The sequence below is a fragment of the Oncorhynchus gorbuscha genome, linkage group LG08 (genome assembly GCF_021184085.1).
Source record: "Oncorhynchus gorbuscha isolate QuinsamMale2020 ecotype Even-year linkage group LG08, OgorEven_v1.0, whole genome shotgun sequence".
NCBI classification, from domain to species: Eukaryota; Metazoa; Chordata; class Actinopteri; order Salmoniformes; family Salmonidae; genus Oncorhynchus; species Oncorhynchus gorbuscha.
In genome coordinates this window covers 51,822,377-51,845,986 of record NC_060180.1, presented here as the reverse complement: position 1 = coordinate 51,845,986, position 23,610 = coordinate 51,822,377, and the positions used below count along the sequence as shown (strand labels likewise).

At 46.4% G+C, this 23,610-nt stretch overlaps 1 protein-coding gene across 1 annotated transcript in view; it reads left to right on the top strand.

Annotated features, from left to right (window-relative positions):
- LOC124041794 (histone-lysine N-methyltransferase 2C-like) overlaps positions 1-23,610 on the top strand; it is a 123,501-nt gene that overhangs the window by 88,109 nt on the left and 11,782 nt on the right. The window contains 21 exon segments of the mRNA XM_046359827.1: positions 1,101-1,251; positions 1,480-1,733; positions 1,874-1,947; positions 2,258-2,491; positions 2,748-2,996; positions 2,998-3,069; positions 3,071-4,741; positions 4,979-5,265; positions 5,519-7,152; positions 7,340-7,518; positions 7,630-7,693; positions 7,839-8,071; positions 8,378-10,081; positions 10,606-10,809; positions 17,784-17,948; positions 18,938-19,067; positions 19,306-19,453; positions 19,733-19,920; positions 20,138-20,277; positions 20,605-20,944; positions 22,914-23,053. Of these exon segments, the coding sequence (XP_046215783.1) occupies positions 1,101-1,251; positions 1,480-1,733; positions 1,874-1,947; positions 2,258-2,491; positions 2,748-2,996; positions 2,998-3,069; positions 3,071-4,741; positions 4,979-5,265; positions 5,519-7,152; positions 7,340-7,518; positions 7,630-7,693; positions 7,839-8,071; positions 8,378-10,081; positions 10,606-10,809; positions 17,784-17,948; positions 18,938-19,067; positions 19,306-19,453; positions 19,733-19,920; positions 20,138-20,277; positions 20,605-20,944; positions 22,914-23,053 (8,261 nt within the window).

Here is a 23,610-nt window from a genome sequence, read left to right as displayed (position 1 = left end):
ATCCCCGGGACCTCCCATACGTAGAATGTATGCACACATGACTGTAAGTCGCTTTGGATAAAAGCGTCTGCTAAATGGCATATATTATATTATTATTATAAATGAACTTGTGTAGCCCACAGCCATATGGCATAGCCAGATCAGGGCCTAACATAAGGACAAGTCAGTGTATGCTATTCTGTTCTTCTGAAATAGGCAACATTTTCATCATATATTTCTTTAGACCTGTCTAAAATAAATAATGGATTTTTTGTGATGGTGTAGGTTATATTACAAGGCTATATTAAATTAATTTATTAGACTTTAAAATGTAGATGTTCCAAAGGTCTGCATCATTAGCTTGTAGGCTAAGAATAAAAATATAAACGCAACATGTAAAGTGTTGGTCCCATGTTTCCTGAGCCGAAATAGAAAATCCCAGATATTTTTCAACGCACAAAAAGTGTATTTTCTCAAGTTTTGAGCACAAATTTGTTTACACCCCTGTTGGTAAGAATTTCTCCTTTGCCAAGATAATCCATCCACCTGACAGGTGTGGCATATCAACAAGTTGATTAAACAGCATGATCATTACACAGGTTCACCTTGTGCTGGGGATAATAAAAGGCCACTATAAAATGTACGGTTTTATCACACAACACACTGCTACAGATGCCTTAAGTTTTGAGGGAGCGTGCAATTGGCATGCTGACTGCAGGAATGTCCCCAAAGCTTTTGCCAGAGAATTGAATGTTAATTTCTCTACCATAAGCTGCCTCCAATGTTGTTTTAGAGAATTTAGTCAGTATGTCCAACTGGCCTCACAACCGCAGACCACGTGTAATTACGCCAGTCCAGGACCTCCACATCCGGCTTCTTCACCTGGACTGTCTGAGTGGGGGTCATGTGAAATCCATTGTTTAGGGCGTAATTTATTTATTTAGACTGATTTCCTTATTTTCTGTGTTCCTCAATACTGTTAGCCCGATGAGCTAAAGATTAGGCATTAGTTCAGAGCGCAAATGCAAGTCTTCATGTTTCAGAAGAGGTTGCTCATCACACAAACATCGTTTTCCTACAGTAATGCAGTCCGTTTGATATAATCCTGTTTTTGCATACAGGGAATGCCATGTTTCCACGGATGCCAATGATGAACGGGCTGATGGGACCTAACCAACGATTCCCTCTGAATCCGTCCAATCCCGGAGCAGGACCCTGTATCCCAGACAATTTCTCTCCCCTCCACCGCATGCCTTTTACTGACAATCCAAGGTACTAACTGCAAATCTTACCTTGCTGTGGAAAGCACATAATTATCTGACAAACTGTATTGAACGTTAAGTCATCTCCATACAAACTACTTGGTTTAACCAAATCAAATGGCAAACTTTGTTAGTGACTGTAGTTACCGTAGGGAGCTCTAGTTGTCCACAAAACAATAATAATGATGACTACATGTTGTCTATCACTCAAATCCCTGTACTTGTGTCCTTCCTGCAGGGACAGGAAGTTTAATCAGATGGCCAGAGAGGCGGTGGGTCCGTGGCAGGGGGCTCCTGGTCTTGTTCATGGTGGCCCAGGCCTCACCCCTCCACCTGGGCCCGGGCCTGAGGGAGGTGAGGCGGAGGCCATGTCCAACGCCCAGAGGAGCACACTGAAGTGGGAGAAGGAGGAGACGCTGGGAGAGCTAGCAACTGTAGCCCCTGTCCTTTACACCAACGTCAACTTCCCCAGCCTTAAGGATGAGTTCCCAGGTGTGTGTGTTCCCCAGTCACACCTCTGTGCATATCCAGCAGTTATCATGACTTAATTTACAGTGGAAGATATCAGATGTCCTTTTTGAGCTGCAGTCTGTTTTAGTCATATAAAATGATCTTCTTCCGGCACTCTACAGACTGGTCTACAAGAGTCAAACAGATTGCAAAGCTATGGAGGAAAGCAAGTTCTCAAGACAGGGCCCCATATGTGGTAAGATGCATTTCATTCTGCTTAAATTACTTATTGTCTCCAGTAGACAGACATACATTGAACATGTGAGAATCATGTGAAGATCTCTGTCTCCCTTAAACTTTAGTCTGATGTGGTATTTGTTTTCAGTGTTAACCTCAATACAGAACCTTTCATTTCTGGCAGAGGCCATGTTTTAAAATAATGATAAAATAATGACTGAAGAAATAAAATAAACTATTCGTAATCGTCTCCAAAGGTTTCTATGGCACCAGCTGAAATAATTTATTATGTGTGTGTGTATTTGTCTGCGACTGATTTTGCTCCGCAGCAAAAGGCAAGGGACAACCGGGCTGCTCTGCGCATCAACAAGGTCCAGATGTCCAACGAGAGTCTGAAGAGGCAGCAGTCGCAGCAGATTCCCCTGTCCCAGCATCCTCCCGTCTCACTGCAACTCCCCGACGAGGTGTTTGACCCCAACATACCTCTAGACACAGACTTGCTCTTTAAGGACCCTTTGAAACCCAAAGAGTCAGAGCATGAGCAAGAGTGGAAGTTTAGACAGGTAAGATTGTATTCAGAGAAGTGAGATAGTAGTAGTGTGGCCTGTAGTAGTGTGGCCTGCAGGCAGGTTAGTGTGTGTGAGATGCAACCAGGTGAGATGCAGTTTAGGAAGGCCCCCCCCCAAAAAAATACATTAGTCAAATAGTCTCTTTTTTGTCTTTTTGTAATTTAGGCTGCTAAGCAAACATGCATTGCTTGTGAAGCCACTATTTAATAAACTAAACATGTTTTGCCTTTTCATCCTGTTCTTATGACAGCAAATGAGACAGAAAAGCAGGCAGCAAGCAAAGATCGAAGCCACCCAGAAGCTGGAGCAGGTGAAGAACGAGCAGCTGCAGCAGCAGCAACAGCAGTCAGGCAGCCAGTCGGAGGGAGACGGTAACAACAGCGGCAACCAGAGTCCTTCCTCCCAGCACGGCAGCAACGGCAGCATGTCCCCCATGCAGCACAGCACCGGAGGTAAAGAGGGCTTCCTCCGACCTCAACTGCCAGGGACGCCCACCTCAGGGCCCCCCCGAAGATGTGTTTCTGCGGCCCCCTCCTCCCCCGCCCTCAGGGGGTTCCTCTCAGCCCCAGTCCCCCCCAGGTGTTCTCCCCTGGCTCCTCTGGCTCCAGACCCTCCTCTCCCTGTGACCCTTACGCCAAGATGGTGGGCACCCCCAGGCCTCCAACTCTAGGACCCGGCTCAAGTCGCAGAATGTCCATGGAGTCTGGCAAGTCTCCCACCACTCTGATGGATCAGCAAGATAGAGGGAGGCTCACATCTCCCGCTCATGAGGCTTTTGGTTCGCCCACGTCCATGAGTAGGGAGATGGATCCCTATGCCAAGCCCCCTGACACCCCCAGGCCTGTTGCTGCGGACATGGACCCCTTCCTAAAGCCTATGGGCCCACCCAGAGTCAACCAGGGTCCTCAGGGGAGGCCCCCGATGGGCTCTCCAGTGCGGGGAGACCCTTACTCCAGACCCATGATCCGCCAAGAGGCCTACCAACGGATGGCTCAAAACAGGATGATCCTGTCAGACCCTTACTCCAGACCTCTGTTAGCTCCCATCCCGGGAAGCAACGAGCAGGGCTCAGTTCCTCAGTCTCTATTCAAGACCCCCATGCCTCCGCCCCAGGCCCAGGACCCCTTCAACAGACCAATGGGACACCTGTCAGACAGAATCTCTCAGCAGGGAGACCCCTACTCTCAGGCCTCTCTTACTCCACGACCCCATGACAATTTCACCAGTCCACCCAGGATGGCCCAGCACCATCCCCAGGGCCACCCCTTCCCTCAGCCGGGCCCAATAGCACAGTTACCTAACCGAAACCCTTACGCTCATGCTCCCTCTACCCCAAGGCCCGACCACTTCACATATGACCCCTTCGCCCAGCCCCCTGGAAACCCAAGACCCTCTTCAGACCCCTATGCTCAGATGTCAGGTATCACTCGACCCATGAATGACCCCAGTTGCCAACTTCCTGGAAACAGACCGTTCTTTGAGTCCAGCTACGCTCGACCTCCAGGAACCCCTCGCCCACACGACAACTACGGTCAGTCCTCGGACCCTTACTCCCAGCAGCCCAACACTCCTCGCTCTGGCCCTGGCATGAACCAGTTCCCTCACCCACACCCCCAAGCACCTGGTCAGAGGATGTCCCCCGGGCACTCCGTGGACCCCTACGCCCAGCAACCTGGTACTCCTCGGCCCCCCATGGGAGAGAGATTCTCCAAGTCCCCAGGCAGCCATAGGCTAGCCCCCATGGATCCCTATGCTAGCCAACCTGGAACCCCTAGGCCTATGAGTGGTGACATGTTCTCTCAGACCACCAGGCCGATGCTGAGTGACCCGTACGCCCAGGCTCCAGGAACCCCCCGGCCAGGGATGGGGCCTGACGGGCTGGGCAGACTGCAGGTGCAGAGGCCTGGTCCCTTGGGGAACCAGCAGGACCATTTCTCCACTCAAGGCGTTAGGCCCCAAGACGCTCCCTTCCCGCACCCTGGGTCACAGACACCAACGCATCACGGTGGGATGGCCGATGATGGATTCTCTCCGTCACCGTCCAGACGTCCCAACCAGACGCCTGTCCATGATCCTTATGAGCAGGCACCCACCCCCCCGTGTCCACAGCCAGCAGAAAGACTGGAGATGAAGGAGCAGCAAGGCCAGGACCCTGGAGGACAGCTGCAAAGACCCTCCCAGATGCCTGGAACTTCTGAGGTTCAGAGTGTCTCCCTGGCCGACAGTGAGGAGAGACTCAGACAGGTACGAGGACTGACAGTGTTTTTATTAACTGCTCTTATCTTTATTTAAAGCATTATCTTTCAGAGATTCATTTCATCCGCTTCAGTATTCACTTAAATAAAAAATGTATCCCTTGTCAAGCTGGAAGCCATGGTGTTTAATAGCTTATACATTTCTATCACTTTTAATTTTGCAAACATATATTCAGTAGAGTTCAGATGTGAATTATCTAGGTCTGACTACTTGTGTTTTATTTAGCGTCAACGCATCCGAGAGCTGATCCTGAAGCAGCAGCAGCAGAGGAGTGCCATCCGCCAGGACAACGCTGGTAACATGGCCCCTAGCACCTCTCGACCCTGGCCCCATGAGGGCCACGGACAGCAGTGCGAGATATTCAGTCGGCCCCCTCCACCCTACCCTGGGCCAGGGCCCATGAGGTTCCCTGGACCCTTCCCAGGGGACCAGCGTGGCCCTTTCCCTAATGAGGGCCAGTTCCCCAGAGGACAACATCCTGGGGATCCTAATATCAGACGTCAGGGGCCAAGGTTAGTAACTGGAATTACTGTCCTTAGAGAGGTTACAGTAAACATGTCGTCCCCCATGAATGATATACCTGTACCTATATATATATATATATATATATATAAATTTAATCAACGAATGTCAAGTTCCGTAACTGTTTAATTACATTTCAGTTCATTACTACAGCTTCCGCCTTGTGCCAGTTAGTGTAATTTTGTAAATGCTGGATTCAGCACAGGAATATGTATTAAAATATGTTTATTTTCTATCTCTCAGGTTTGCATTTCCACCTGGTGGGCCGGGACCTCACGGAGGACAGGAGTTCTTCCTCAGAGGCCCCCACCCCATGCAGGATATCCACCCGGGGATGAGACGCTCTATGTCCGTGGACATGGCCAAGTCCGTGGGGGGCAACCCCAACCCTATGGGGCTGCCACAACATTTCCCTCCTCGCGGCTTGCCAATGCAGCAGCACAACATCATGGGTCAGCCTTTCATCGAGCTGAGACACAGAGCTCCTGACAGCAGACTTCGCCTCCCCTTCGGTCCCAACGCCATGGATCAATGTCCCAACATGGATCCCAACCTCCAGCCCCAAAGGCCTCCTGGTTTCATGGGAGGGCCTGAGTTCAGGTTCCCTCCAGGTATGAACCAAGATTGCCCCAGGATGATGATCGGTTCCATGGGGAACCAGCAGGTTGGCCAGAGCCAGCTGTCCTCTAGCATGGAGAACCTCCACCAGCAGCAGCAGGCTCAGATGCAAGGGGGCACCATGCACAGGCAAGCCCAGCTGATGAGGTCCATGAGCCAGCCAGCTTCGAACGAGACCCAGAGTATGTCAGCTCCTTCCATGATGACGCCAGGGCCATCTGTTGGACACACTGATGATCAGGGAGTCTCCATGGCTAACAACCACGATGGAGTGGAGGAGAAACTGGACACCGTCGAATCGGCTGTCAAAGACCTGGAAGACGTGGAGGTGAAGGACCTGGTCGATGCCGATCTGGACAACCTAAACCTGGATCCGGAAGAAGAAGACGGCAAAGACTTGGACCTGGAGACCAACGATTTGCACCTGGACGACTTCCTGACATCAGGGAAGTTCGACATCATTGCGTACACCGACCCTGACCTGAACGATATCAAGAAGGACATGTTCAACGAGGAGTTGGAGCTTAGTGACCACATGGAAGACCACAGTGATGCCTCGGACTTCCAGAAGGCTTTGCCTGAGAAGAGGAACTTCAACTCTAGCTGTGGTGGTGCTGCATCTCCCTTCTCTAATTTAACATCTGGAATGGGGAAGTCAGAGGGAACGGCCGAGAAGTATTCCTCGTCAGCTGACGTCAAACAGGAAGTGAGCTGTAGACAAAGTGCCGCCTCCTCCCTGCCCTCGAAGCAGAAGATCAAAATGGTAGACGGAGACAACCTGTCCCAGGCGTCCAATGACAGGACGGACCAGCAAGCAGACGGAAACCCTAACAACCAATCAGGAGTGCTCTCTGACTCCACCCCAGTCCTCTCTAGCTTACTAATCAAGCAGCAGCCAGAGGACTCCTCCCCTGACAATCAAGGCAGTGGTAACGCTATGGCACAGCCAAACCAAGATGCTCAGAACAACTCCCAAACCATGGATCCCACTACCAGGGGAGAAGGAGAAGGAGAAGGAGAAACATCCATTTCTACCTTTGAGATAGACCAGAGTGGGTTGACCCTGGCTCAGCAGGCCCTGTTGGTCCAGACGTTGGGCCAGGTGGGGCCAGGGGGGCACAGACCCCTGCTGCTGGAGGAGCAGCCACTCCTCCTACAGGACCTGCTGGACCAGGAGAGGCAGGAGCAGCAGCAGCAGAGGCAGATGCAGGCCATGATCCGACAACGCTCCTCCAGTGACTCCTTCTTCCCCAACATCGGTAACTAGATGTTTTTCATTCAGGCTAAATACTTTTATTCCAGTTCAAACAAGTTATTTACCTTATTTTGTATGATAAATAAATAGTATGAATATAAGTATGTAATTTGTCTATAAAATATATCATTGAGGACATTGGTCTTTAGTAATGGGCAAGTTGCTGACCGCACATCTTTTTTTGTCTGCAGACTTTGACGCAATCACTGACCCTATTATGAAAGCAAAGATGGTCGCTCTGAAAGGCATCAACAAAGTCATGGTTCAAAACAACATGGGAATGACACCGATGGTCATGAACAGGTTTCCACCTGGTGCTGCAGCACCGTGTCCTGAAAGTGCCTCTGCTCCTCCACAGGCCGTTGGACAGGTAACGGAATCGCTTATCACCAAATCAGTTCTCTCAAGTCACCTTTCATACACAAACCATACTAGGAAACACAAATTATAACAACAATTTTTTTGTCTCTTTCAAAACCAGGATGGCAAGCTGACACCCGCGGTGGCAAGGCCCAACCCTCCGAATTTTGGATCAGATTTTGTCAGTAAGTTCATCTTTGATTTACAAGCCAAAGTTCAATAATAATGGCAAAAAATACAATTCTGTCTCCCCCAAGACCATAAGGTGTTTTTAAGAAATGCTGTTTAAAATATGTCATATGAAAACTCACTCTGTTATCTCTCCCTCAGATAATGCTCAGAAGGCTCAGTACGAGGAGTGGCTCCAGGAGACCCAGCAGCTGCTCCAGATGCAGCAGAAGTTTCTGGAGGAGAAGATCGGAGCCCACAGGAAGGCCAAGAAGGCCCTGTGTGCCAAGCAGCGCACAGCCAAGAAGGCTGGGAGGGAGTTTGCTGAGGAGGACGCAGAGCAACTCAAACATGTCACAGAGCAGCAGAGTGTCGTCCAGAAACAGCTGGAGCAGGTAAATGCTGCTGAGGGCACTCTTTCTTTCACCTTTTTCCATCAGCACTTCCTCTCCCCCTTCCACTATCCTCTCTGTTCAACTCTCAAACTGCCCTTGCTTGGAGAGCTATGTTTTGAGCCCCTTGTCAAAATGTTGTTTCTTTCTTCAGTTATTCAGACATTTCAATGCTCCTCATAATGTTCATGAATATGCATTAAATGATGTCAATGAAAACATAACATTTTTATTGTCTGTGTTTGGGTTTGAGATTGTCATGAGTTTGCCTAATTGCTCATGAATTGTGTTTGGTTCTTGTCCTTTCAGATCCGGAAGCAGCAGAAAGAGCACGCTGAACTGATCGAGGAGTATCAAGTGAAGCAGCAGCAGGGTGGCAGTGGCATGCCTCCCACTGTGATGCCAGTGACTGTGCCAGGGATGCCACCAATGCAGGGTGTCCCTGGTGGCAAGGTACCAAGCGGGCCTCCGATGAACCAACAGGCACCTATGAACCCCATGATGCATCAGGTGCCACTACATCCAGGCCAGCCGAACGCCCCTCCACAACACATGCCGATAACCAACCAACCAGGCTGGCATCCTGGAGCTCCCATGCCCATGGGTGGCCCCAATATACCCTCTCAGATTCCCATGGGAAACACAGCTCAGCAGCCCTCCCAGATGCCCCAACAGATCCCCATAGAAAACCAACCTCCGACTCAACCCAGTGGGGTCACAACCCCACAGGGCTCTGGTCTGAAGTTTGACGACAACAACCCATTCAGCGAGGGCTTCCAGGAGAGAGAGCGGAGGGAGAGGCTGAGAGAGCAGCAGGAGAGGCAGAGGGTCCAGCTGATGCAGGAGGTAGAGCGCCAACGGGCACTGAAACAACGCATGGAGATGGAACAGCAAGGCTTGCTGGGGTCCGACGGGGGGAACATGGCGCCCATCTCTCAGATGCCATTCTTCAATGCCGAGCTGCCCCAGGACTTCATGCAGCCACAGAGGCCACAACTACCACAACAGCAGCAGCAGATGGGACCAATGTTTCCCCAGCAGCAGTCCATGCAGTCCGGGATGGGCTCTCCTCCTGCGGTCTACATGCAAGGCGGTGACCGGAGGGCCATGATGAGTAACGGTATGCTTCCTCAGGACATGGGGCCTGGAGGTTTTGGGCCTGATACCATGGGTCTACAGGGTGCTAACTTCTCCCAGGGTCCACTCAGACCCAGGAGGTTCAGCGGGCCAGGTATGATGCCTCAGATGCCTGGAGAAGGCCCCCCGTTTTGCGGAGACTCCTCCACCACACCCCTGCCTTCCAACTTCCCCGGATCGGGTCAGTCTCTGATCCAGCTCTACTCCAACATCATCCCGGAAGAGAAGGGGAAGAAGAAGAGGAACAGAAAGAAGAAGAAAGACAACGATGACGCAGATTCCATTAAAACCCCGTCCACGCCGCACTCTGACCTCACAGCACCTCTGACACCCTGCCGGTCGGACACATCCTCCACACCCACCAGGAACAACGCCCACCTCTTCGGGGACCAGGACCTCTCCAGGTCCCCCTTACTGGGCTCCTCCACCTCTACCCACAGCCACTCTGAGCTGGAAAGGCAGCTCTCTGGAGGAGGCCTGGGGGTGGGTGGTGGGCAGCCTGGAGGAATGAGCAGCATCCCATCAGACGTCGCCAGGGCCCAGGCTCTGGAGCAGGAGCGTATCCTCAGCAACATCAAGCTGGAGCAGACTGAGAGCACCGAGTGCGCCTCATCCGACATGTGCTCAGGGATGGGCATAGTAAAGGAGGAGGGTGGACCTGCAGCACAGAGCCCCTTGCACGGCGGGGGAGCCAAGGGGGAGTCTGGGGGTAATAACGAACTCCTCAAACACCTGTTGAAGAACAAGCAGACACCTCTTAATGGACCAGGGCTTCCCCACCAACGGTCAGACGAGAGCCTGAGGTCTGAGGAGGAGGAGGTGGCTACGGACTGCAAGGCCCTGCTGCTGAGGCAGAGCTCCATGGACAGCAATGGGGTGAGTTTCACTGTCTGGCAGATAAGGCACGGCAGTGGAGGCTGGTGGAGGCTCATTGCAACAGCTGGGATGGATTGAATGGAACAGTTCCTTTCCGTTCATTACAGTGATCCTGTCCTCCGATTTCTCCCTCGACCAGCCTCCATTGAGTCAGTGATCGCTAGCTTGCTATGTAGGTAGATGAGCAGCTAGTGTGAGTCAGAGCCAAGCCAAGCAGGCTCAGTGAATCAGTCCGATCGGTCGTGTCTCTCGCTGCCTGCGACAAACTGCTGTGAGTCATAGGACTCAGTATTTTAGGCTGAGTCATGATTGATTAAATGTTTTTTGAAAACACTCAGACATTCCCAAACGGCTGAAGAGTTGACATTTGACAATTTATTTATTTTACAGTTGTGATCCTCCTTGATGTCATGTTTATTTATTTTTAGAGATATTGTTGTGCTTGGCCATGAGAGCGATCCTGCTGTCTTATCAGTTCCTTTGTTAAATGGACAATAAAGTAATCTTTATCTAACTTCTCCCAGGCGTATTCAGACGGACAGATGTCTGGCCTGCCAGAGTTCCCAGGACCGCTGCTAGCAGGACAGGAGAAAAAGAAAGGCAGGAACAAGAGGACCCCCAAGGGAGGGGAGAGGCCTGCCTCTCGCTACAGGAAGAGGAAGAAAGAGGGGGAGGAGAAGCAACTGGTGCACTGTAGCACAGATGCACTAATGACCCAGCTAAAACAGGTAGGGGATATACCTAAACATCACATAACACTAGGGAATATGTAGTCCGCGACAGAAAAGAAGCCCATGATGAAATAATAAAAGGAGCACTGTTGATTCTCTAAACACACTTCAGAGTATAGACTGCTTCTTACACCGGTAGGGCACATTCATCATGCAGGAAGACTACATGTACTCACATGTATCTCACATTAAGGGGAGGTGAATTCTCCCTTCAGATATATTTCTTTACACTATTCAATCTTTAGCAATGCTGTTATGCATTGACCACAGAGCTAACTAATTACAGATAGGATAGGATGGTGCCCCTGGTGTGTGTATGCTGATACCATTACATGTTTAATAGCCACACACACTACATGACCAAAAGTATGCGGAACATATCATTCCAGAATCATGGGCATTAATATGGATATATTCCCCCCTTTGCTGCTATAACAGTCTCCACTCTTCTGGGAAGGCTTTCCCCTAGATGTTGGAACATTGCTGCTGGGACTTGCTTCCATTCAGCAACAAGCATTAGTGAGGTCGGGCACTGATGTTGGACCATTATGCATTGCTCGCAAGCGGCGTTCCAATTCATCCCAAAGATGTTCATTGGGTTTCAGGTCAGGGCTCTGTGCAGGCCAGTCATGTTCTTCCACACTGATCTCGACAAAGCATTTATGTTTGGGACCTTGCTTTGTGTAAGGTGGCATTGTCATGCTGAAACAGGAAAGGGCCTTCCCAAACTGTTGCCACAAAGTTGGAAGCACAGAATCGTCTAGAATGTAATTGTATGCTGTAGCCCGAACTATGAAAAACAGACCCAGACCATTATTCCTCCCCCACCTTCCTTGACAGTTGGAACTAGTGTTGGAGTAGGTAGCGTTCTCCTGGCATCCGCCAAACCCAGATTAGTCCGTCGGACTGCCAGATGGTGAAGCATGATTCATCACTCCAGAGAATGTGATTCCACTGCTCCAGAGTCCAATGGTGGCGAGCTTTACACCACTCCAGCCGACACTTGGCATTGCACATGGTGATCTTAGGCTTGTGTGCGGCTGCTTAGCCATGGAAACCCATTTCATGCAGCTCCCGATAAACAGTTGTTGTGCTAACGTTCCTTTCCAGAGGCAGTTTGGAACTCGTAGTGAGTGTTGCACCCAAGGACAGATAAAACTGATAAAACTGACTTGTTGGAAAGGTGGCGTCCTATGTCGGTGCCACATTGAAAATTCACTGAGCTCTTCAGTAAGGCCATTCTACTGCCAATGTTTGTCTATGGAGATTGTATGGCCGTTTGCTTGATTTTATACACCTGTCAACAATGGGTGTGAGTGAAGTAGCAGAGTCTACTAATTTGAAGGGGTGTCCACATACTTTTGTGTATATATAGTGATTATGGACTAGCAAATTATGCCCCTCCCCTCATGGTTCTGTTCATTCATTAAGTCTGATCATATAATGTCTTCATAAATGGCTGTATTTAAATGGGTAGAAACTACACAGTTTGATTGCGTACTGCTATCCACAGTTTGATGGCATAGAACCATATATGAAATGTAGAAAATGATCATTCATTGAATCGAATTGTCGTTGAATACTGGGTGCTGCTACACCATACTTGTGCATCTCATTGATAAATGAGACATAAATTATGTTCTTCTTACCAAAGGTTATTATAAAACAGTCAACCAGCTCTTTAGAGTTACAATTTACTCGGTGCTTTGTCAAAGTTAAATTACTGTCATTTTGGTAAGTAATTGCTGTCACAATTTTATTCCCATGTGGGAAGAATAATTTTAGAAAATGAATTTAATGGGAAATCTAGGCTTTCAAAACCCACTTCAATTAGAAATACCCGATAATCGCTGTAAACCATAAACAAGGACAAATTACACACAGACTTCAACTAAACATATAGCCACCACAGCAGAGTTGAAAATGTGAGTAATACCTCAGGCATGTTAATTGGAGTGGTGCTATTTGTGTTCATATATCTGAGGTAATTATGGAATTTTGCAGGGAGTTTTACACCACCAGAACATTCCTCTCACTTCACAGACAGTGCCTTCATAAAGTATTCATACTCCTTCACAACCCTGAGTCTTTACATGTTGTAATTGATGCCAAAGGTAATTCGAACTGTGAGTTTTTCTGTGTACATATCTAAGAGCTTTGCAAACCTGGATTGTACAATATTTGCATGTTATTCTTCTTAAAATTCTTCTTAAAATTCTTCAAGCTCTGTCAAGTTGGTTGTTCATCATTACTAGAAAGCCATTTTCAAGTCTTGTCATAGATTTACAGGCCGATTTGAGTCAACTGTAACTCGGCCACTCAGGCACATTCAAAGTCACCTTGGAATATTTGGCTTTGTGTTTTTGGTTATTGTTCTGCTCAAAAGTGAATTTGTCTCCCATTGTCTGTTGGAAAGCAGACTGAACCAGGTTTTACTCAAGGATTTTGCCTGTGCTTTGCTCTAATCCATTTTTTTTAAATCCTAAAAATCTCCCTAGTCCTTGCCGATTACAATCATACCCATAACATGATGCTCGAAAGTGTGAAAAGTGGTACTCTGTGAGGTGTTGTTGGATTGCCCCAAGCATAACACTTTGTATTCAGGAGATAGTTAATTTCTTTGCCGCAGATTTACTTTAGTGCCTTACTACAAACAGGATGCATGTTTTGGAATATTTTTATTCTGTACAGTCTTCTTTCACTCTCGTTTAGGTTAGCATTGTGGAGAAACTAATGTTGATCCATCCTCAGTTTTCTCCTTTCACAGCCATTAAACTCTTAACTGTTTTAAAGTCACCATTAGCCTCATGGTGAAATCCCTGACTGGTTTCCTTCCTCTCCGCCAACTGAGTAAGGAAGGACACCTATAGTTGAAGTCGGAAGTTTACATACACCTTAGCCAAATACATAACTCAGTTTTTCACAATTTGTGACATTTATTTTAAGAATGTGAAATGTCAGACTAATAGTAGAGAATTTCAGCTGTTATTTCTTTCATCACATTCCCAGTGGGTCAGAAGCTTACATACGCTCAATTAGTATTTGGTAGCATTGCCTTTAAATTGTTTGGCTTGGGTCAAACGTTTCCGGTAGCCTTCCACAAGCTTCCCACAATAAATTGTGTGAATTTTGGCCCATTCCTCCTGACAGAGCTGGTGTAACTGAGTCAGGTTTGTAGTTCTCATTGCTCGCACACACTTTTTCAGTTCTGACAACAAATGTTCTATAGGATTGAGGTCAGGACTTTGTGATGGCCACTCCAGTACCTTGACTTTGTTGTCCTTAAACCATTTTGCCACAACTTTGGAAGTATGCATGGGGTCATTGTCCATTTGGAAGACTCATTTGTGACCAAGCTTTAACTTCCTGACTGATGTCTTGAGATGTTGCTTCAATATATCCATATCATTTTCCTGCCTCATGATGCCGTCTAGTTTGCGAAGTGCATCATTCCCTCCTGCAGTCAAGCAATTTGTAAGTCGCTCTGGATAAGAGCGTCTGCTAAATCACTTAAATGTAAATGTAAATGTCAAGCACCCCCACAACATGATGCTGCCACCTCCATGCTTCACGGTTGGGATGGTGTTCTTCGACTTGCAAGCTTCCCCCTTTTTCCTCCAAAAATAACAATGGTCCTTATTGCCAAACAGTTATATTTTTGTTTCATCAGACCAGAGGACATTTCTCCAAAAAGTATGATCTTTGTCCCCATGTGCAGTTGCAAATCGTAGTCTGGCTTATTTTATGGCGGTTTTGGAGCAGTGGCTTCTTCCTTGCTGAGCGGCCTTTCAGGTTATGTTGATATAGGACTCGTTTTTACTGTGGATATAGATACTTTTGCACCCGTTTCCTCCAGCATCTTCACAAGGTCCTTTGCTTTTGTTCTGAGATTGATTTGCACTTTTTGCACCAAAGTACGTTAATCTCTAGGAGACAGAATGCGTCTCCTTCCTGAGTGGTATGACGGCTGCGTGGTCCCATGGTGTTTATCCTTGCATACTATTGTTTGTGCAGATGAATGTGGTACCTTCAGCCGTTTGGAAGTTGCTCACAAGGATGAACCAGACTTGTGGATGTCTATATTTTTTTTTCTGAGGTCTTAGCTGATTTCTTTTGATTTTCCTATGACGTCAAGCAAAGAGGCACTGAAGTACATCCACAGGTACACCTCCAATTGACTCAAATTATGTCAATTCGCCTATCGGAAGCTTCTAAAGTCATGACATGTTTTTCTGGAATTTTCCAAGCTGTTTAAAGGCACAGTCAACTTAGTGTATGTGAACTTCTGACCCACTGGAATTGTGATACAGTGAATTCTAAGTGAAATAATCTGTCTGTAAACAATTGTTGAAAAAATTACTTGTCATGCACAAAGTAGATGTCCTAACTGACTTGCCAAAACTATCATTTGTTAACAAGAAATTTGTGGAGTGGTTGAAAAACAAGTTTTAATGACTCCAACCTAAGTGTATGTAAACTTCCGACTTCAACTGTGTATTTTTGTAGTGTATTGATACACCAACCAAAGTGTAATTAATAACTTCACCATGCTCAAAGGGATATATTATATTCAGTTGCATAAAGGTTAAAGGAAATGCAGGCAGGCACCACTTTACTACAAGACAAAACAGCTCAGTCAATCAAGCCTGATGGTCTTGTAGGTTTAAAAGCGAAGCTTGCTTTCAAATAACATTTTTTTTTAAGTGCTTAAAGGTAATGTAATGGGATAATGTCTTATTGTGGTGGGTGTAGAATCCAATACAGTAGAAATCGCAATATGGTGGAAGCACATCCTCAGAGTATGACTTACATGTATGCTGTTTGAGAAGGTTTGAATCCTAAGCAACCTGCCTACACATTGTTTGCAGTACAATAGACCAAAATGGACCATAATGGCACGACGGGTGTGCTTGCATAACTGCAAGTCTTGCTGGTTTAAACTCTGGTATGCTGCCCTCTAAAATCAGTTTTGAACTAACTAGATTGCTGCAGTCTTACATTGCTTTGAATGGGAAGTCATAATTTACCAAGTTTTAACTCAGTTTGACTTTGAAGGTCTTAGCTCAGCCTCTGAATTTCATAGTCTTTTAATCTTGTTTCTAGCCTTAAGGGTTACGGTGTTATGCAACGCTATACACTACCGGTCAAAAGTTTTACACATTCAAGGGTTTTTCTTTATGTTTACTATTGTCTATATTGTAGAATAATAGTAAAGACATTCAAAAATATGAAATTACACCTATGGAATTATGTAGTAACAAATCAAAATATATTTTATATTTGAGATTCTTCAAATAGCTGCTCTTTGCTTTGATGACAGCTTTGCACACTTGGCATTTTCTCTACCAGCTTCACCTGGAATGCTTTTCCAACAGTCTTGAAGGAGTTCCCACATAGGCTGAGCACTTGTTGGCTGCTTTTCCTTTTCCACTCTGCTGGTCCGACTCATCCCAAACCTCAATTTGGTTGAGGTTGGGGGATTGTGGAGGCCAGGACATCTGATGCAACACTCCATCACTCTCCTCGGTCAAATAGCTCTTACAGCCTGGAGGTGTGTTGAGTCATTGTCCTGTTGAAAAACAAACAAGTCCCATTAAGCCCAAACAAGTTGGGATGGAGTATCGCTGCAGAATGCTGTTGTAGCCACGCTGGTTAAGTGTGCCTTGAATTCTAAATAAATCACACACCATGTAACCAGCAAAGAAACCCCACATTATAACACCTCCTCCTCCATGCTTTACGGTGGGAAATACACATGCAGAGATCATCCGTTTACCCACACCGCGTCTCACAAAGACACGGCGGTTGGAACCAAAAATATCAAATTTTGTACTCCAGACAAGTACAAATTTGCACCGTTCTAATGTTCATTGCTCGTGTTTGTTGGCCCAACAAGTCTCTTCTTCTTATTGGTGTCCTTTAGTAATGGTTTCTTTGCAGCAATTCGACCATGAAGGACCGATTCACAAAGTTTGCTCTGAACAGTTGATGTTGTGATGTCTGTTACTTGAACTCTGTGAAGCATTTATTTGTGCTGCAATTTCTGATGCTGGTAACTCTAATGAACTTATCCACTGCAGCAGAGGTAACTCTGGGCCTTCCATTCCTGTTGCGGTCCTCATGAGAGCCAGTTTCATCATAGCGCTTGATGGTTTTTGCGACAGCACTTGAAGGAACTTGAAGTTTTCCATATTGACTGACCTTCATGTCTTAAAGTAATGATGGACTGTCGTTTCTCTTTGCTTATTTGAGCTGTTCTTGCCATAGTATGGACTTCTTTTACCAAATAGGGCTATCTTCTGTATACCACCCCTACCTTGTCACAACACAACTGATTGGCTCAAACGCATTAAGAAGGAAATATATTCCACAATAAAACTTTTTAAGAAGGCACACCTGTTAATTGAAATGCATTCCCAGTGACTACCTCATGAAGCTGGTTGAGAGAATGCCTAAAGCTGTCATCAAGGCAAAGGGTGGCTATTTGAAGAATAGATTTTGATTTAACACTTTTTTTGGTTACTACATGTGCTATTTAATGATGTGTTGTATATGTTATACATGATGTGTTATATGTAGTTACTACATATGTGATATGATGGTAGGGAGATAGGAATTGAAACTTTCAAATTCAACCAATCCCAACTATTGTCGCGACTATAATCATCATTAGCTCATTCAAACCCTCTCCTTTCCCCAGGTTGTTGCTGTAAATGAAAATGTTTTGTGTTTATTAGGTGTCAAACAGAAAAAAATACCTGAAACAGGGAGGGACTATCTGGATGTGATCCAATAAAAAAAATGTTTAAAAAAAGGTTCATTTAAAAAAAAAAAAAGTTTAGCTACAGTGTGCTCTACTGAATGTAAACCGTGTAAAGTAAGGATTAAGTAAATAAATAGTTAAACCTCATGTCTCTTCCTCCTCCCTTTTTCTCCCCTATTTCCATTCCTCTCGCTCTTTCCTCCTACAGCAGCTGTCCCTTCTGCCCCTCATAGAGCCCCTGATAGGTGTCAACTTTGCCCACTTCGCCCCCTATGGCAGTGGCCAGCTCAACGGGGAGAACCATCTGTCTGGGACCTTCGGCAGCGCCGCTCTGGACGGAGTCTCGGACTACTATTCCCAGCTAGCCTACAAGGTGAGGCCTTAGCTCCAACCACTAGGCGTGGGCGGTATACCCTATATACCATATACCGGGGTATATGGAAAAGGCCACTGGACATTTTTTCAATTGTGGCTACTTTTTAAGTTAAAAAAAAAAACGTCGTGGTGTTTGTTTACAAGCAGACAACTAGCGATCGGAGCCTTGAGTCTCTCACTCTTGTGCAGCATCCACCAGGTGATCTAATTATAGTATGGAATCTACAACTAAATGTGTGCCAGCTAGATATCTGATAACAATTAAGTTAATTGTCTAAAATGTGCTAAATACTCTGCATTTGTGCATTTCGTTAGCTAATTAGCAATCTGATTAAGTGGTTAGCTGGCTTCTTCCAAAATCAAGCATTCTCTTGGTAACAGCATTGAATCCCCTCCTGGATCAAGAACCTTGCTGGCTAATATTTGCTTTGTGCATGCAGCGAACTATGAGTAGCATTGTTTAGTTACTTGTATACTTCAGGTCATAAACTGTACAAAATGTTCAGTGTGCTCATTAGCATTCTACGGGATTTTACATGTACTTGTTAGCATCGCTAACCTTCCGATTACAGAGTATCAGTGGGGTTTGAAAACAGCGCCGTTATTACAGAATATCCCGGTATGGCACAATGTCGGTATGAAGATATGACTGTCTGGATACCGCCCAAGCCTACCAACCAAAGTTAAATATTTTCCTCTTAATTTAAAATACCACTCTTGTTTTTATATTCAACTGGACTTTGAATGAGCTAAGTGGAGATGGAGTGATCCTACGCAAGCATGTACTGCATACTGTATGTGCTGAAGGCTGTGGCACTACCCACTAGACCAGCCCCAGGCACAGGTTTTATTAATATGAAGTTGAAGGATGCCTTTAGTGCCTTTTTGAAGCAGTGATTTGTGGTAGCACGAGACCACTCTGCCATATGCCAGATCCCTCCCTGTTGTAGTATGGTGACATGTATTCCTTGGGTTGTTTATTCAAAGCAGAACAATCTGAGCAACCCCCCCACCCCGCCGGCTTCCCTTCCTCCGACTCCTCCACCTGTGAACCGACAGAAGATGATCAATGGCTTTGCCACTACAGAAGAACTGGCCAGCAAAGCTGCTGCTATGGGTGAGTACTGGGACAGGGTTCAGGGGTGACTAGGGTTTAATGGCATATTCCTGTGTTTCTCATGTATAGTGTCATGCTGTGTATTGCTGTTAGGACCCTAGACATAGCATTCCTAGAGTAGACACTACCGTAGACATAAAGCCTAACTCCTAGAACAAACATTTACATTAATGTGAAGTGATTGTATTTCTATGGTTAGGACCAATCTGAATGTCTCATTCATATGTTCCTCTTCAAGTGTCTAAAGGTCTGGTCCCCAAGCCGCTCCATGTCCCATTCAGGACTGAGGAGGACCTGCTGGCCCGGGCCATCGCTCAGGGACCTAAAACTGTGGATGTGCCTGCCTCCCTCCCCACGCCCCCTCACAACAACCAGGAGGAACTCAGGTAAGGAATGTCTCTGCTCACCAGAACAGAGAAATTAGAAGTGATGTCTTTGGTTATGCTTGCATGCTTTACATCAGTCTTAAAGACGCCATATTACCTTATAAACTTGTCATTGTGAGTAGAGTATATTCTGTAAATACTTGGCCACAAAATGATTTCACAATGTTCTCAGTTTAGGAAATCCTGATTAGAATTGTGAATGCAATGATTGATTTTTTTTTGTGTGTAAATCCTAACATTTTTTAAATCTCAAACAACCCCCCTCTCTCTCTGTCACAGCAACAGGCTGGGACAAGAGCATTGTAAGGATCGGGACACACCAGACAGTTTCGTCCCGTCCTCGTCTCCTGAAAGTGTGGTTGGCATGGAGATCAGTCGCTACCCAAACTTGTCATTGGTGAAGCAGGAGCCTCGGTCCCCCTGTCTCTCCCCCGTCCTCCCCATGCTCCCAGCACCCTGGGGGAAAGGTAACATGTTGGTCATTTGTTTAAACTGGCGATAAACTGGAAACAGAGATGTGCCTTTCTAACTACTATATGTACTCCATCCTCAATCAGGTTATTTATAAAGCCCTGTTTACATTACGTTGTCACAAACTGCTTTACAGTATCAATGACAGGACTAAGTATTAATGAAATATCCTTTCAAATATTTTTCCGGGTGTGTCTATTACTTTTCTTGTAGTGTTAGCGGTTAGGCTGAAGACTGAGCTCAAGACGGAGCCTTCTGGGATGTTCTTCGGCTCCCATTTTGGCCCAGCATCTAACGACGCTAAGCCAGGCCTGGTGTCTGTAGCCATCACCCTGAGACCAGCTGCCGCAGAGGTGAGGGTTCTGTTGGCTTCAGTTCCTCCTGCTCTCAGAGAATGTCACCATGGGGGAAATGGTTTAGATCCTTTTATTTTTATTTAAGCGCTTGAACAATGTAGTTCGTGGAGTAGTTTTATTCCCTTTTTTCCCCTCTCAAATGCACCTCAGTTCTTTCACTACTGTTGTGATATGTTAGGATTCAAATCTCACCCGGCTTAATTGTAGAAGCTAAAGCCAATTCTTTGTCTGCCAATCATGCACTGCTCTCCATCTCTGCCATTGGCTTTTGAGTGGCAATAGTTGTTACATACATTTTTACGACATTGTTTTTCCCCCTCCCAGAATGTCACTGGTGTGGTAGCAGCCATCTCAGATCTGCTGTGTGTGAAGATCCCCAGCAGCTATGAGGTCAGCAGCCCCCCTGGCCCAGATAGGGGTCCCCTGGCCATGCTCAGCGGCCTGAGGGGGGGCCCCCAGGGAGATCTTGAGCACCGGCGGCCGGGCGCCCCAATGATATACCCGGGCCGTGGTGGTGCTGGTGACATGGGGGGCCCGCACCCTCAAGGAGCCCCAGGCCAGCTCATTAGGTCCCGAGGAGGTGGAGGACAACAGCAAGGGATGATGATGCAACAGCAGCAGGGACATCCGCAGCAGCACATCCGCTTCCATTCTGACGGATCAGGTGAGAGACTGAGCTACATCCCTGCACCTTATTGCCCCCTTATGTCCAAATACTGACATAACAGGGGAGATGTTTCTGCTCGTGTGCTTGTCTTGAAATGAGACACTGACAATTCATGTCCATCCAGACCAATTTGTTTGTTTTTTAGACTTATTTTTTCTGATATGAATAATATATTGTTTTTTTAAACACGACGTCACTGCACCTGGAAGTGCACAAGACAACAAATCCATCTCTATCTAATTGTTTTCCCACTCATCGTCCATCTGCATACTTAGCCTCTTTTAACAATGTTTACAAACGGTCCGTTTCTTCATCCAGTGCATCTTTATCCTTCTGTCTGCAGCCTAAAGGCTGTGTGTATCTGGCCTACCAGGGAGTGAGGGCTGTCCATATTGATCTCACACAACGATCCGCTCCGCTAATAAAATTGACTAATCATCCTTCCTTGGCCTAGTGCACACACACACACGTACCTGCTTAGTGCTGCTGTCAAAGTGTCAGAACACGGGCTTAATGAATGGTCAGTTTGCCTAGAGTCATAGATGCAAACAGCCAGATGAACAGGAAAATGGACACCCCTGGTGTTAATTGTCTTGGCGGGCTTATAATTAGGAGCTGTTTACCTCCTGACCAATTGTGTGGTTCATCTAAGACAATTAGCATCAAAGTATGACGAGCTGCCTTCTAAAATGTTGTGGCGAGCTGCCTTCTAAAATGTTGTGGCGAGCTACCTTCTTAAATGTTGTGGCGAGCTGCCTTCTAAAATGTTGTGGCGAGCTGCCTTCTAAAATGTTGTGGCGAGCTGCCTTCTAAAATGTTGTGGCGAGCTGCCTTCTAAAATGTTGTGGCGAGCTGCCTTCTAAAATGTTGTGGCGAGCTGCCTTCTAAAATGTTGTGGCGAGCTGCCTTCTAAAATGTTGTGGCGAGCTGCCTTCTAAAATGTTGTGGCGAGCTGCCTTCTAAAATGTTGTGGCGAGCTGCCTTCTAAAATGTTTGTAAAAAATCAGGTGCTTAAAATGTATAGCTTGTCCTAAACAAGACCGCAGCAGACCGCCCCTCATTTATTTGACGTAATAAACCCATTCCTCCTCTGTAAGAGAAACAAATATATAAATAAACAACAAATTATCCCTGAAATGTTCCATATGCGCAAAAATATTATTTCTTTCAAATTTTGTACACAAATTACATCCCTGTTAGTGAGCATTTCTCCTTTGCCAAGATAATCCATCCACTTGACAGGTGCGGCATATCAAGAAGCTGATTCAACAGCGTGTTCATTACACATGTGCACCTTGTGCTGTGGACAATAAAAGGCCACTAAAATGTGCAGTTTTGTCACATAACACAATGTCACAGATGTCTCAAGTTTTGAGGGAGTGTGCAATTGGCATGCTGACTGCAGGAATGTCCACCAGAGCTGTTGCCAGAGAATGTAATGCCTCCAACTACCTTTTAGAAAATTTGGCAATGCGTCCAACCGGCCACACAACCGCAGACCACGTGCATGGCGTTGTGTGGTTGAGCAGTTTGCCAATGTCAAAGTTGTGAACAGTGTCCCAAGGTGGTGGTGGGATTATGGTATGGGCAAGCATAAGATATAGACAACGAGCACAATTTCCTTTTTATTGATGGCAATTTGAATGCAAAGAAATACCGTGGACAGATCCATTGCCCATTTTGTTTTTAAGGTATCTGTGACCAACATATGCATATCTGTATTCCCAGTCATGTGAAATCCATAGATTAGGGCCTAATGCATTTATTTCAACAGAATGACTTCCTCATATGAACTGTAACCCAGTCAAATATTTAGAAATTGTTGCATGTTGCATTTTTTATGTTTTTATTCAGTATAATAGAGCTGAGCAAAGCCATGCAGTGCTGTGCTGTGCTGCTCTGGCCTGTTCAAGCATCTACTGTTGTAGGAGCTGTGTCTTATTTGAGTACTGTTGCTGTGCATCAGGTCCAGCTGCAGTCAGAGGCGCCCATCAGAAAGCCCCCGGCAGCCCAGGCTCCAAGCCCCAATGGTGCTGTCATTGCAAGGTGGTGGTGCTGGGAAATGGAGTCTGCAAGTCAATCAAAGACCTTCCAGTGCACAAACAGGTAACGTACGGCCAGCGCTTTCATGGGGTCAAGTTGTGCTACGTGTTTATCCCGCTGAACTCCATACGTTGCAAAGACTGTTCGTCTATTGCGATACATAGAAACATCAATCTTGTGGCGATCCACATCAGATAATCGTCTCTATATCAATCTCATGGTCCACATGATCTGTCAAAAAAGATCATTTGATCAATTACCTTGTTGGATCTGACCCAATCAAGCTATGATCTATATGAATTGGTTAACTATCTTCTTGGTCAACTCAGTAAAAGCTCTCCTTTCCACCAGTCAGCCGTGGATTACTGTTGCATTAGTCTGCCCCCCCCAGGAGGCAGGAGAGCACAGACAGGCCATGGCTAGAGGCTCAGACCTCACTTCAAACGGTAGATTAATCCACATTATGCCCTTAGGCACACACACAAGCATGAATGCAAACACACACACACACATCCAAGAACATTATGTCCATACACACACGTACTGTAGAGCTTCTAATTATGCTAAACCCCCCCCCCCCCCCCCCCCTCCCCCATTGTAGTGAAATCTATCTCAGTGCA